Source organism: Equus przewalskii, chromosome 28, assembly GCF_037783145.1.
Source record: "Equus przewalskii isolate Varuska chromosome 28, EquPr2, whole genome shotgun sequence".
NCBI classification, from domain to species: Eukaryota; Metazoa; Chordata; class Mammalia; order Perissodactyla; family Equidae; genus Equus; species Equus przewalskii.
This window is the reverse complement of record NC_091858.1, coordinates 12,927,317-12,942,055: the sequence shown is the minus strand read 5'-3', so window position 1 is coordinate 12,942,055 and position 14,739 is coordinate 12,927,317. Positions and strand designations below refer to the sequence as shown.

The 14,739-nt window shown below is 38.4% G+C and overlaps 1 protein-coding gene across 22 annotated transcripts in view; it reads left to right on the top strand.

Annotated features, from left to right (window-relative positions):
• Window positions 1–14,739, top strand: part of RBPMS (RNA binding protein, mRNA processing factor) — a 170,929-nt gene that overhangs the window by 42,643 nt on the left and 113,547 nt on the right. For 6 of the 22 annotated variants that reach the window (XM_070598116.1, XM_070598112.1, XM_070598108.1 and 3 more), the window contains exons 1-2: window positions 1,564–1,716; window positions 2,917–3,223. The exons of the other annotated variants lie outside the window; for them this stretch is intronic. In XM_070598116.1, the coding sequence (XP_070454217.1) occupies window positions 3,221–3,223 (3 nt within the window). In that variant the 5' untranslated portion in view covers window positions 1,564–1,716; window positions 2,917–3,220. Of the gene's footprint in view, window positions 1–1,563; window positions 1,717–2,916; window positions 3,224–14,739 lie in introns of those variants that run through there. 22 annotated transcript variants of the gene reach the window in all.

Genomic DNA, 14,739 nt, shown 5'->3' with positions numbered 1-14,739 from the left:
CATTGTATGTATATACCACATTTTGTTTGTACATTCATTTGTTGATGGGTATTTGGGTTGCTTCCATCTCCTGGCTATTGTGAATTATGCTGCTATGCACATAGCTGTGCAAATATCTCTTCGAGATCCTGCTTTCAGTTCCTTTGGCTCTATACCTGGAAGTGAGATTCCTCAATCATATGGTAATTGTATGTTTAACATTTTGAGGAACTGCCATATTGTTTTCTACAGCGGCTGCACCATCTTACATTCCCACTCATGATGCAAAAGTTCATTTCTGCACATCCTCAGCAACACTTGTTTTCTGGGTTTTTTTGATAGTGATAGTTTAATACTAACCAGATTAAATAATTTTTGAGTGCCTGCAGGACGGGAGTGAGATGCACAAATAGGTGATTTGTGTGCACTCTAAAAAGCTGGAACGTTAAATTGTTGTCTTTCACTTGCTTTTAATAGTTCTGAGGCAGAGTATTATCTTTTTCTTCTTGATTTTCAGCAAAGCCTGTATGGGAATTTTTAACTGAGGTAGAAAAAACAGTGGAACATTATGGTAGCTAAAATTGCAGATCTCAAACTTGGCTCAACCATTATGCTGATAGAAAAAAAGTGAAGTTCAGTAGAAGAGATTGTGGGGAAAGCATTCATGTCATAAGAATTTACAAATAACAGGTGTACATAGACAATGCACTGGGATGTTTCTTGCCCATTAATGGAAGTGCTCCAGAGACTGTACAGTCAGGGAAGATGGATAAGGTGGTGGATCTCTTCAACTCTTTTCACTGTTGCACTTTTTGCGTCATAATGCCTAATTTCCGTCCTTCCTCTGTTACAGAGGCTAGGTAGTATCAAAATGTTTCCTTTGCTGTTAAATCTGAAAAATGAACCCTCTAAAAATTAAGGAGAAAAAGTCTAATGTTTTGTGTTTATCTGTCATCAATAGTGCTTATTTATTCTTGTATCCTCTTCAGAAATAACTTTATAATCTGCCTCCTGCAGACTACATATATTAGAGAATCAAGTAAAGTTGGATAGAAGAACATGAGACATTTCTGACCTGAGAGCATGTAGTGACTGAGCAGCAATTTTAACAATAGTTTTTTGGACCTTTTAGTATGCGAAATGTCCCCTCTGGTGATACAGGCATAATTAAGCCAAAAGATGAAATAGAACGTTTGAGTCTTTACATTCCATTTTCTCGTTCTCCGCCTCTCCAGGTCTTAGTCGCTTTGGCACCTTTGCCCTTTGTTTTCTAACACTCCCATGTCCCTCGTAGGTTTTCTTCCCTCACCCCTTCTCTGACTCGGGCAGCTCCAGAATGCGGGTTTGGGGGCGCTTCATCTTGTCTCTGTAACCCTTTGCAGAACAGTCACAGCCTTCTCCCTTTTACTTATATTCCCCCCACCCCCCGGGGTCTTCGGGAATGCTTCGTGTTTTGCTAAAGGTGGGGCCTGTCCTCCTTAGCGCCGCATCTCTCTGTCCGCTTTTCCCCTCCTTCCACCTTGCGCTGATGCCCGCTGCCGCGCGGAGCCGCACACGGCGGAAGTGGGGCGGGTGCGCAGCCGCACTTCCGGTCGCGGAGCCGGAACAGCCGCCATCTTGGTAGAGGGACGGAGCGAGGTGGCTGGGTCCGATCCGCTTCCCAGTCGTGGGAGGGCACCGAGAGCCCGAAGACCTGTAAGGGGTCTGTTAAACTACCTCCGACGGGAGGAGAGAAAGGTCAGAGGATGATTTTTTGGGTGATATTAGCCATTGAACTGGGCATTTTGGGGAAGGCTATAGAAAGGCTTGGCGATTATCTCTATTGGTGAGATGACTCTTAATCATTAATTTTGTCTCTCACACACACAGATTTTTTTTTTTTTACCATAGTATTAATTATATGTTCCCTGAAATGTCCACTTGTGACAACAGGAGCTTTGAAAAAAGCATTGTCCTTAAGTACCCTTGTCCGCAGCGCTGGCGATGGCGCCTGATTACGGACTGAGAACAGCGGTGACAGAGCCGTTTAAAGCTTTGCGGTTTGTCTGCAACCCTAATCGCCAGCAGTGTGCTGCGTGGATGTTGCCTGTTCGTAAAGTATTGGACTAAGTTGGCCTAAAGTCTATTTATCCTTAAAATGCAGACTCTCTTTCTGAAGCCTAACTATGGTTTTTAAAAGATTTGTTTTGAAGTGTCCAGCATTAATAATTTTGGTAATTATGGCTAGAAAATCAAAAACGCTCTTTCATCTGCATGATGTGAAAGGAAAAGGCTGCGTGGCATGATGGCTGAGAGTCCAGGCTCTGAACTGCTTGAGTTTAAATCTCAGCTTTAACGCTCACTAGCTCTTTGACCTTGGACAGGTTTGTTAACACTCAGTTTCCTTCTTTGCGAAAAAAACTCCTATATCACAGGGTTGTGGTAAGGGTAATTGAGTTGATACAGGTCCACACTTCCTTTATTGGAAATCCTTGGGACCAGATGGGCCTCAAAGTCTTTCTGATTTTAAAAGGTTAGTTGGTACCTAACGCATAGATAACGTAATATCCCCAGTGAGGTCTAAAGGTAGCACCTAGTAATTAAGCACATTAATATTTAGTGAAACAAATAGTTACACTAAGGGGGATAAATTAAAACTATAGTTAGTTATACATTTCAGGTCATGTTTTGCCACCCGGTGAGTTTGTACACACGACCCCTTTCCCACAGTACGTACAACTTTAGTCTTTCAGAGCTTTTAGATTTTGGAATTGTGGATTAGGGTTTGTGGATCCATATACAAAATGTTATGTGCAGAACTGAATTCTTTCTGTGCTTTATTACTTTTGGCTTGTCGTTATTTATAAGAATAGTAAATTGTGGTTGAAGGTGGATATGGTGGGGGCCACACATAATTATATGTATTTTTCACACATTACTGTTTCATTTGGGTTTCAGGTTTACCCTTTTCCCAATTGTAAAAGAACAAGAAAGGTGGAGAACAAGGTGGAGCAGAGATGTTAGATGTTTCTCTTAACTGCCATATTGCCTCGCCTGCCAGCTGGCTCCTCAGAACAATTTTCTAAGAACATCTATTTCAAAGATTTCAAATAGTTTCTGAAACGTTTTCTTTTATTGTGACTTGTGACTTCTGCCTTGACTTGCCTCTACTCTTAAGCACACACGAATAACAGAAAGCCACACTGTACATCTTAATCTTTTGATCTGCTTTGCTGCCATTGGATCATTTCTGGAACATCTGATGGTATGGAAAAATCTTTAATTTTAAGTATTTAAATTTAATTTTAAGTGCTCGTAGGACTTTAGCTTTCCTTTCCAAAGAGAGGAGCCTCCTGAGTTTAGGACTGTGGGATTAAATGTTTTGTATGAACTCCTCGTTATATTATGATTGGCCTGAAAGTCTAGCAGTCCAGTACATTTTATCCTATTAAAATCCACTGAAAATCTATTGTAACTCTTACAATAGAAAATAATTAGAGCTCTAGATTTTCATCCTCTTTCCATCTAATACATATATGTTTACCCAGCCAAAGCCTGACCAAAAAGAGGATGTGGGAATGTTTGAAAGCATATTGTATGCTTTTGAAAAAATAAATCAGATACTGGAAGCAGAAACTATATACTCTATGAAGGGCAAATTTAAAATTTTAAGGGAAATGTTAACTGTCCTTAATGTCTGCAAAAGTAACTAAATACGTAGGTATTTAGACACTTCAGAACAGTGTATCTTTTAGATTACCCTGTTGGCTTATATCTATTCTATGAGGAACTATGAATTCCACTTTTACCCATAAATCAGTAATCCATTAGTTCCTAAAAATAATTGATTCTCTGTAGAAGGAAAGCTGTTATTGGAGCTTTTAGTCTGTCTGTGTTCGTGTCAGGACTTTGTTAAGAAGGAGGCAGTGAAGGCCCTTTCTTGGGGCTGACTGGTTGAAGGTCCACACGCGCAGCTTCAGTGGCCCAGGTTCACAGATGTGGGTCCTGGGCACGGGACCTCCTCCACTCACCAGCCACCTGTGGCAATGTCCCACATACGAAAAAATAATAGAGGAAGATTGGCATGGATGTTAGCTCAGGGTGAATTTCCTCAGCAACAGAAAGGAGGCAGTGAAATCAGTTAAGGTATATCAATGTGGTATACTAAAAATAACTTGCAAAGTTAGATCAGAATTGCCAAAGATCACTTTCTTGAAGTAAGCCTTGTTTCTTTGTATAAATTTATCTCTGTTGCTGCTTCACATTATAGTGATGTGGGATATTAATTTCAAAGATGATTTTATAGTTTATTGTGTTTAGTGATTCCTTCTGGTTCCCATTCTCCTTTATTGTGATTAATTTGTGAGGTATATTAGGTCATTTAGTACATTTTATTTTTAGCAGTCTCACAGTATTTTAAATCTTGTATTTTATTCCTTTAACAAGTAAGAATCAAGGCCAGCAATCAATAAGGGTAGGCTGTTCTGTTTCAAACTTGCTACTCAAAAACCAAGAGGATTAAGGAAGAAACCAAGATATCTTAGATTCTTCTGTTTCTCTGTTTTCTATTCTGAGACTTAATACAGGTAGGTTAATTTTTCAGTCAACAGTCTAATAAACTTAGCTTTAAAATGAGGTGATATTTAATTATAGTATTAGAATAACTTCCTGGTGTTTTTGTGTGTGTATGTATATGTGCATGCAGTATAGTATTGACTGTAGCAACAGGACAGAATGTGGCTTAAACATAATAGACATTTATTTTTCTCTCACATGAAAGCCTGAAAAGTGCTCCATGGTCAGTATGGTGGGTCCATATTCATCAGGGACTCTATATTTTGTTGCTTTTCCATCTTCAACAGGTAGCTTTCATCTGATGGTCTAAGATGGCTGCTCCAGTTCCCACCATCTTATCTTCTAGACAACAGGAAAGAGAGAAGAAATCTTCCATTTGGGGGGACAGCTTAGAACGTGCAGTATCGCTTCTGCCCACACTAAGGTCTTAGGCCAAACCTTAGTAATTTAGTCCTAACTAGCAAGGGAGTTTGGGAACTCATGTGCTCAGCTAAAATGTATTACGATATAAATGGGAAGAATAGATTTTGGAGAAAACTGTACAGTTGCTGCTAAAGTATGTAATATTAAGTGCAGTGTTTTGTTAACTGGACCATTATCGATATTTACCGAAAGAAAAAAAGACCCACTTCTGTTATACAGCCATTGGGATCTATAAATCACCAGTGTGGGATATCTTCAAAAAATACTTTGTTTGCAGTCTGTCACATGTGGAGAGAGATCTCCTAATTCTTAATTTAGGAAAGACTTTGTAAGAAGAAATTATTACTAAAAAAGTGAGACATTTGGTTAAAAAAATTAATTCAGTAAAGAAGGTTAGAAAGTAAAAGTCCAACTTTCATTGAGATAAATACTTTTAGAATTTTGTCAGTACACAAAATTGCATACGCATCTTTTTTTGTTTGTTTCTTTTTACTTAGCAATGTGTCTTAGACATCTTTCTATACCAGCAATGTAGATCTACCTCGTTTAAGAATGTTATATAGCATTTATTTGGGGAATTTTTAAACAATGCTGTTAATATAACCGTCACATACTTCATTTGTGATTACATTTTTTGCTAGATGTTGAATTATAGATAGCTCCCTGATATAAACAGGAGATTTCTAAAGTCTGTTAGTTCATTTTGTCCTCTTGCCTCAGAAATCTATAGTCGGGTCTTTCATTGTTCCTAAATTTTCTCTGTGAGAATGCAGATGCTTTAGAAGTGACAGGACTCTGGCGTGAAAAGCATACAAACAAAAATTGAGATGATTTACAACTAGTGCCCACTGTTAAATTCAGAATGAACATTAAAAAATAAACTAGATCTGTTTTCTACTTCTAGATAATTTTTGTATAATTCTTTTCTGTTCACTAGAATATTAGGATTTAACTAATTAGCTTCTGTAGGAAAGCATTAGAAGAGTTAACCTGTACTTGGTACTTTTCATATGTTAATATCCTAACATTAAGCACATGTGAAGTCCTCCTTTGCATTATTTTTTTAATGTACAAAATAACTTTCTTGGTAGGGTAACCCAAGATGCCTGCAAGGTGATGCATTCCCAGTGTTTGGCCTCTATGCTCTTCCTCCCATTGTCTGGGGATCAGCTCTCCTGCCATTTTCAGTACTAGTCTTAAAACCAGCTCCCTTTCCATTTGTTCCCCTCTTTACTATGTTGCCTTTCAAATTCAAGTCAAGACACCACCTATCAAGTATAGAATTTTTTGAGACGGAAGCAGCAGTGCATGAAGAAGAGAAGAGTGCCTGGTAGGAATTGGTAGGAATTTGGAAAGGTATGGAGAGAGAGCAGTGGGTAGAAATGGGTGTAATGGTTTAGAGCTCTTGGACTCAGGAGTCAGGTCTTGTTTAAGATTCAGGTCTTGACTGTCACTTTCTAGTTTTCTGACAAGTTACTTAAGCTTTCTGAGCCTCAGTTTCCTCATCTATAAAATGGGGACAGAAGCAGGACCAAGTTTATCTGGTTGGAGTTAGGATTGAATACACAGTGTGTGTAGTAAAATGCCTGGTAGTATGTTTGGCAAGTATTACCACAACTCTGTATATACCCTTCATTTCTTCTCCATATCTAATTTGTGAAAATTTTGTGAGAACATTACTCATAGGAGGAACTTTTTTGTCCATTGTTTCTCTTATCCGTCATCCTTTCTGCCTCAGCCCTGGAGTAGGTCAGGATTAGAAATTTGGGAATTTGGCACATTATATTTTATATTATTTGTTCACTTGCTAGGAATGCTAGAGAAGAATGATAGGTAACTTTTTCAAAGGAAAACAGCGATTAGAGCAGGGCTGATTACACATTCTCAGGCTTTTGAACAGTTTACCATTCTGGCATGTGTTCCTTAAATGCTTTGAGCCTAATTCAGAATGAAAGAAAAGAAGAAATAAAGTGACAGAAGGTAAAATGTGAAAGATAACAGACTTCATAGTGTTTTTAAACTTGGGTTTTTGGTTAAAATACTATGACTGTCTAACATGATCTTTCTTTTCTGACTTAGTGTCGTATTATGTCCTGAAGCACTTTGAATAACGCCCCTTTTCTCCCTCCATCTGTTAGTTCTTGGTCAGTCATGAAGTCTGTCCCCTTCACGTACTCCCTCCTCTCAGGAGGAGGCAGAAGCAAGCACTGTCACCTCTGCCTCACACAGGGAGAAACGGGGCCTCAGGGAGATTCACTGGAGCAGCATCACTGCTCTTAGGAGACTGGAGGCCGCATTCTAGGACGTTTCTGCCCTCTCATAGTCTCTTAGGCGTTTTGTCTTTCAGAGTACTTTTCCATTGTTTTAGAAAGAACTCCTGTAGGACCAGGGTCTACAGTTTTATGGGCAGAATTTAGTTTCAACAGAAAATCATGACAAATTACAATTTACGTTTAGTTACACTCCAAGTCAACTAGGATGTCCTGTTTAGAAGCAGGGCTCCAAGCCTGTTTAAAGAACAGTTTATCTTTCTTTTAAACAAATGGAGGTATTACAAGGGACACAGATGGAAGGCAGGTTGTCACATCAAAATAAATTAATGCATGGTTTCCTTCTCCCAAATAACTTTCCTCTTAAAAAGGGGGATGGGAGAATGGATTAAAATTACAGAATTTCAGATTGCTACATCTAGTCACTTTACAATCAAGAAGCGTGATTACTAGCCAGAACTTTAACATTTGTTTAAAAGTAGACTGCTTTAAAAGCCCTGGAGGTAGAATATTTAATCACTTGCAGGCTTGTTCCTAAGAATTAATAATTAAACAGTTCAGCATGAAATGAACTTATGGATAAACTACTTTGGGTTTGATATTCTCTACCAAGTAGACTTAGTTTCAGTCTGGTGGAAACTCTGAGTGGTTACAGCCTGATCTGTTTGCTTTTATTCCTTTTACCCAGAACTAGTCTTTGAAGAGGAGGGTGGGTCAGACACCATCAGAGGTCACTTTAGGTAGGGACTGGAGGGTGCAAGCAGAAAACCATGCCCATACCTGGGATATTGGCTGGAAGCTCCAGGTGGTGAGCAAATGGCAACTTTTGGTAGTTTCCCTGCAACCCTCAGGTCTTCAGTCTGTATTCCTGCCTTGGAGTTCATGACGCTTGAATGGGCAGAAGTCATCACATAAAATGCTACATAATATTTCCAGAGCTGCATGACTTGAAAAAAATAACTGGAGTTCCAAAAGCTGGCACAGTCTTCTGTAACAACATGAGTAAATGTAGCTATTAATTTATCTGTAACTTTTGGTTTCATTTGGTTTCCCATTGCCTGAAAGCAATAAAAATTTGTTTTCTTACACTGAGGGAAAACCTTCCATTTAAAACTAAACTCCGGAGTAAAATTATTTTTCCTTAGCCTTTATGATACTCACTGATGAAAGGCAGATGCATTTTTTAGTAAAAATCCTACTACATATATTAAAACGAGTGAAAACATCGATAAGCATGGCGACTAGCCAGTATTTTAATATTTGTTTAAAAGTAGACTGCCTTAAAAGCCCTGGAGGTGGAATATTTAATCACTTGCTTGCTAAGAGAAATGTTCCAAATCCTGGCATCTTGAACAGGTCCTGGGTGCTACAGTTTTTTCTTTTTCATAACCTGCTCTGTAGCAGAAGTAGGCAGACCACAACACATTTCACTGGCCTGAGCTGCTGAGGTCTTTAGATTCACACCTGCCATCGCAGTGCCCTAAGCTTCAGAAGAGTTCTTTTTCATACTTCCTTAAGCTAAAATCTAATAAACTTCATGTATAAAATGATGTATATCGGGTATTACTTCAGCCGTTGACACAGGGTCTCTACTCGTGGGGCTTTGTTGATTAGGTTAGACTGAGTTATCTTTCATTATTTAGTGGGTCTTTTGATATAGGTCATGTGAAGGTTGTCTGTCAAGCAAAGCAAGAATGCTTTGTGCAGGAAGTAAGTTGAGATTTTGATATGTACGGATGATTATCTCCCCAAACAGTTTTCTCTTTGGAAACAGCTCCCATTATTTCAGACCCTCTAGAAGTGTGAATGGGGCTAGTGTATTGTCTCAGGGAAAACTGCTGTATTACTGATGTTTCTCAGCAGAAAACAGTCTGTTGGTGATGGAAGTACTGGTAAGAATGGAGAACAAGTGATAAACTGGAATTTTTTGCACAGAGTTTGGGGCAAATTTTATTTTTGGAGACATTGGTCCATTTGTTTTTAAAAATCAAATTGTTAATTGTGCAAATCTCTCCCATCTTCTAAGGAATGCAGAATGAGGCAGCAGCTAGGTGCAGTGTTGATTCAGGAATTGTCATTAGCCTAGACCCATAAAAAGCAGTTGGTTCTATGTTTATGTTCCATCATTATTTTAGTTACAGTATTATTTCAAACATGCTCAGAAAGATGTTACATCCATAGACAGTTTTTAGGGATGAAGCACTGATCAAAGGTCATTAGTACTACAATACAAGACTCAATTCCCTGTCAAATGCTTTTCCGTCCATATCATTCTACCTTCCTCCTTTGTGAGCTGCCTCAGCAAGGCTGCATTCCTGTTTCTAAGAGATCAATAGATTGTATTGTACTAAGTTCAAAATAGGTTGAACTTAAGAGAAAGGCAATGATCAGAATGTATTTCAGTCATCAGTGCTTAGTTATGAAAAAACTGTGTGTTCCAGAGGCCTGTTATCTCTATTCAGAGATGACCAAGAAACCAAGGTCCATCAAGTCCAGCCTATGGGAAAGCAGGAAGGAATGAGTAATTCATGTGTGATGTGCAGAGATGATTGTACCAGGTAGTACCGTTTATAGAGAAGGCATCCAAACCATAATACAAAATCCCACGTGTTACACGGAGGAGAGGTAGAGAATCACTAGGTTGGAGTTAGGTATTCGTCAGTGGCATTTTGTTGTTTTTTTTTTGTTTTTTTTTTTTTTTTTTGGAGGAAGATTAGCCCTCAGCTAACTACTGCCAGTCCTCCTCTTTTTGCTGAGGAAGCCTGGCTCTGAGCTAACATCCGTGCCCATCTTCCTCTAGTTTATACGTGGGACGCCTACCACAGCATGGCTGCCAAGCAGTGCCATGTCCGCACCCGGGATCCGAACCAGCGAACCCCGGGCCGCCGAGAAGCGGAACGTGTGAACTTAACCGCTGCGCCACTGGGCCGGCCCCTCGTCAGTGGCATTTTGTCCAGATACTACATGCACATGATCATTGCAGCTAGATTTATTAGCTTTCCCCACCTGCACGCACCCCCACAAGAGTGTTTTGTTTCCTATTAGTGCATAGGAATGATCTTCCTTCTTTTCCTTCGGTATAGTTCCTGTAATTCTGTCATCTTTGACCTCTGTGGTGATGCCTGGGTGGGGAAGAGTGCCAAATGGTTCTTAAGCCTCAAATTCCTGCCAATCAATGGGATGTTTTGTAGTGTTCTCTGTGGGACATATATCAGGACAGCTAGCTTTAGCATCAAACCATTTGTTATATCAGAGTGTGGGAGGCTGACTCCTGGCATTTGTTTATATCATATGAGGGCTACTTATGCTATTTGTCCAAAAACAATCCTTTTCATACTTAATGGTTACTGTTTGCTAATCAAAACTTGAAAATCTTTTCTTTTCTAAAATGTCAGTATCTCCTAACTTTTAGAGCAAATTGTGAGTACTCTTCTTAACAAGTATCTCATACTGCCTTGAAATGTGGCTGTTTGGTACAGATATCTTCTTTCCCCTACCCTGTAAATTCCTCAGAAAGAGATACCAAACTTTACTAATCTTCATGATCTCCAGAGCAGTATTTCTTAGTTGTGTTCTCTGGGCTGCCTATGTCAGTATCATTTAGGGCCTTTGTTAAAAATCTAGATTCTAGGGGCCCAGCCTTACTTAATCAGAATATCCAGGAATGGTGACCAAGAATCTTCATTTTTAAACACACTGTCATATCCTCCCTGTGGTCCTTATGCACATTAAAGTTGGGCCAGTCATTTCGGTAGAATCTTTCTAGTATGGTCTGTGGACGTGGCAGCTAGTTAGAAATGCAGACTCTCAGGCCCCACACTAGATCTACTGAATCAGAATCTACATTTTAATAAATTCCTATGTGATAATATGCACACTCAAGTTTGAGCACAGTGCTTTACAACTTCTAACAAGTAGTAAGCTCTCATTAATTGATCGTTTCCTATTGGTTTGTTGATCTGCTTCTCAGATGTTCTGCTTTTCTAAAACAAAACAAAACACCCACAAACTTTTAGCTTCTCAGAAATTTAGGGAAGTCTCAGGAGAATTATTCTCTTACTACATTATTTTCAATAAAGAATCAGTGAAAGTTCATTTGTCACTAATATAAGCAGGATTTAGTGATTTCCTCCTAAATAAGTGCAGAAGTACCTCATAAAATATAATTGCAAATCTGTCTCACATACTTAAGAGTCTGATTCTTCTCTAGCTGTGTGAGATTCACTCTGAGCCTGGCTCAAAGACCTCTGCTCCAGGATGAAGCAAAGTCTTCCCTATAGGCCCAATGGCATTTGGCAGTGAGGAGCTTTCAGGGGCCACAACCTCATCTCAGGGGGAGTATGTATAACTGAATGTTGTTTGTATGTTCTTTTAAAACTAGAAAACCTTCCTGTGGATTTGGTAATGTGCTATAGCAATATTTCCCAAATATGTCTGATCAGGAAAATCATCTGTTTTGCTTGTTAAAAATTCAGATTAAGCCTGTCTCCAAATCAATTGAATCAGAATTTCTGGAGGAGAATCCCAGCAAACTTTCTTGTGATCAGGCATATTCAAGAAATGTTGAATTATGTGATCTTTCTCCCAGATTATCTTTCTGAGTATATTTTTTGAAGCTTATAGTGTCATCCTTTTTGTTTTCTTGGACAAAGAGTGCCCTAAGAACAGTAGAGAGGCAGCTCAGGATTGCCAGTAATATTGAAAATTGGAAATGTGGATAGCTAAATACCACATAATATATTTTGTCAAGGATTTAGAAATACTTCAAAAAAGTTATTTCATACTTTTTATATTCCTTTGAAAATATCATGAAGATGGAAAGTGTTATGTTTATTCCACATGTGGAGGACACAATATCTAAGATGGTGAAATGATGAAGCATCAAGGAATACTTGAGGGGGCAGTGCACGAACGTGTGTGTGTGTGTGTGTGTGTAGGGGCGGTGAAAAGGAGGAGTTTGCCATCTCTTATGCCAGAACTCCTTTTCTTCACATTTAGCTCTTGAATGTGCTTTAACCTCAGAGGTAGACTTTTATTACTTTTACAATTATTATTATTGGGAGAAATGAATTATGCTTTCTTTTCCTTGTAATTAAATAGTTCATGTGCCATCCTTTCTGAACTTTGCAGAAAAAGTTGATTTTTGGAACGTTGTGTTGACCTGCGATTTTGGATTACGGTAATCCTTGTATCATGAGCGTTAAGACAAAAAAGATAAATTATCAAATATTTAAGGGTACTGTCTTAGAAATAGCTGAGTCTCTTATTGTTTGTGTAAATCCATGATTAAATTAAGTAATGTTACCTAATTTGGGATCTCAAATTCTTATACTTTATAAATTATTTCATGGGTTTAAATTCTTAATTGTTGATAGAAAAGGAACCTTTTCTTCTTACAGTTAAAACCTGACCATTTCTGTGAAATAATTTAAATATTATCCAGTTATGGCTTTCTCCAAGTTAGTATGTCATCCTTAAATGTGAGATGCAGAAGAAAACTCTACATCCCTGATCAGAGGAAATTTAGATCCCTAATTCAAGATTATAGTGATAGGTGAATAAAATACAGTGCCTGATCTCAAGGAATTTATAGTTTGATTGGAAAGGACTTCACTAAAGCCTGTGAAACAATTAGAGAACAGAATAAGACATATGAGCATGGTACAGACGGTACAACAGGAGTTCAGCAAAGAAGGAAGCAAAGAATTGGAGCAGTCATGGAAAGCTTCTTCCTTGGACAAGGGGGAAACTTAATTTGGGCTTCTAAGTGAAGAAGTGAGCCTTCTGTGCAAAAAAAATAACTATTTTTTGAAAAAAGGCTTTTATCCAGAAATAAGCAAAATATGGTGTTAAGACTGCCTCAATAGAGCTCAGGGAAGAAAAGTTGCAGAAGAGAGGGGAATCGTAATTGTGGAACGTTTGAAGGCCAGGGGCTCTGGAATTTTGTTTTGGTGTAGTGGGAAGAAATTGATGCATGGTAGCAGTGCTGAGATTGTGAGGTTAGAAAAGCAATAATTTTATTGTGTGTGTTTATTAAGCATTTCAAAAGTCAGGTATGTGTGTGTTTGTCTGTATATGTGTATGTGTGTGTGTATCCTGTTTTTCAACATCTTTGAGTCATGAGATGACTTCACAAATAAAATTTAAAATTTCTGATGAATGATGTACTCCAGTACAGATTAAGACATTTGGAGAAAAAAATGGTGCTTGTGCTACCTTTAAAGGGTCATCTGAGGGTCATAGCCCAGTTGTGCAAGCAACTGCTTACACTTGGATAGTGTTGAAGGGATGAGGTGTGAGGGTAAGAATCCCTTTTCATCTTCCTTGGGTTCATAATACTTGTGACATGATTTTGGTTAGCAAAAAAAAGCATATTGCATGTGGTGTTTGGTGTTAACCACACTAAAAAGGTTTTTGGAGAGTCGTGGGTATATTGTAGTCCAATATATACATATACTGTCTTTTAGATTTCTGGTGAGGTTTTATATTCTGTTACGTTTAAAACATTTGGGAATTGTTCCACTAGGCTCTGAATAAAGTACACGTTAATTAATAGCTTAGACATGGCCATTTGGAAGAATGATTGAGAAGTTTTGGCACCAAAGAATAGCATAGCTAGGTGTTGGTTGTATCTTTATTTGGCCATATTAGAACACAAATTCTGGCACTGTGAGAACTAGCCTGGCTGTGCATATCTTAACCTGTGTTGTGGCCGGAGCTAGGCTGGCACACCAGGTTCCAGGGAGATCACTAACAGGCCGAGTCATGTCTGCTCTGGCAGAGCCTTCGCATGCCCCAGGTTCTGACAATTTTGAGAATTCTTCCTCAATTGGAGAAGGACATTTTTGGAAACTGAGCTGTTTGATATTACCAAGTGGAAAATATTGAGCTGGTTTCTATAAAATGTACTGTTTTGTTTGTGCTCTTTACACATATGTTATCCCATGTTAAACCTTGAAAAGGAATTCCAAGTTCCTGAAAGGGAGTGGAGGTAGTGGACATAGTGTGAATAATAGCATTTCAAATACTTTGGAAACTCAGTATTAATAATGAAATATTTGTGTCTTCTTAAGTGGTGTGCAATTTGTTCAGTGATCATGTTTTTTTCAACTTAATCGCTATTTTTGAAAAACTATTTTATTATGGGTAGCTTTCTAAATTATTTTTAGTTGGCTAAATGAAGTCCTAAGTTTTAGGATTTGAATAATTTCATTCTTTAGTATTCATTCTGCCCCTTCCAGCAAAAAGTGTTACCAGATAGCAATTGAGGGGTTATATTTATTTTACTGATTTAACAAAAGCCTGTATAGTGTTTACTGTGTGCCAGGGATGTTTCTAAATGCTTTACAAATATTCATTTATTTAATCCTCTTCACAACCTAATCGAGGTAGGTTTTATTATGTTTACCTTCCATTTTATAGATGAGGAAACCGAGGCTTCAGTTATTAATGGGTTGTCCAGGATCACTCAGCTAATAGATGTTGAAGCTGGGATTCAAATATAGGAAGTCTG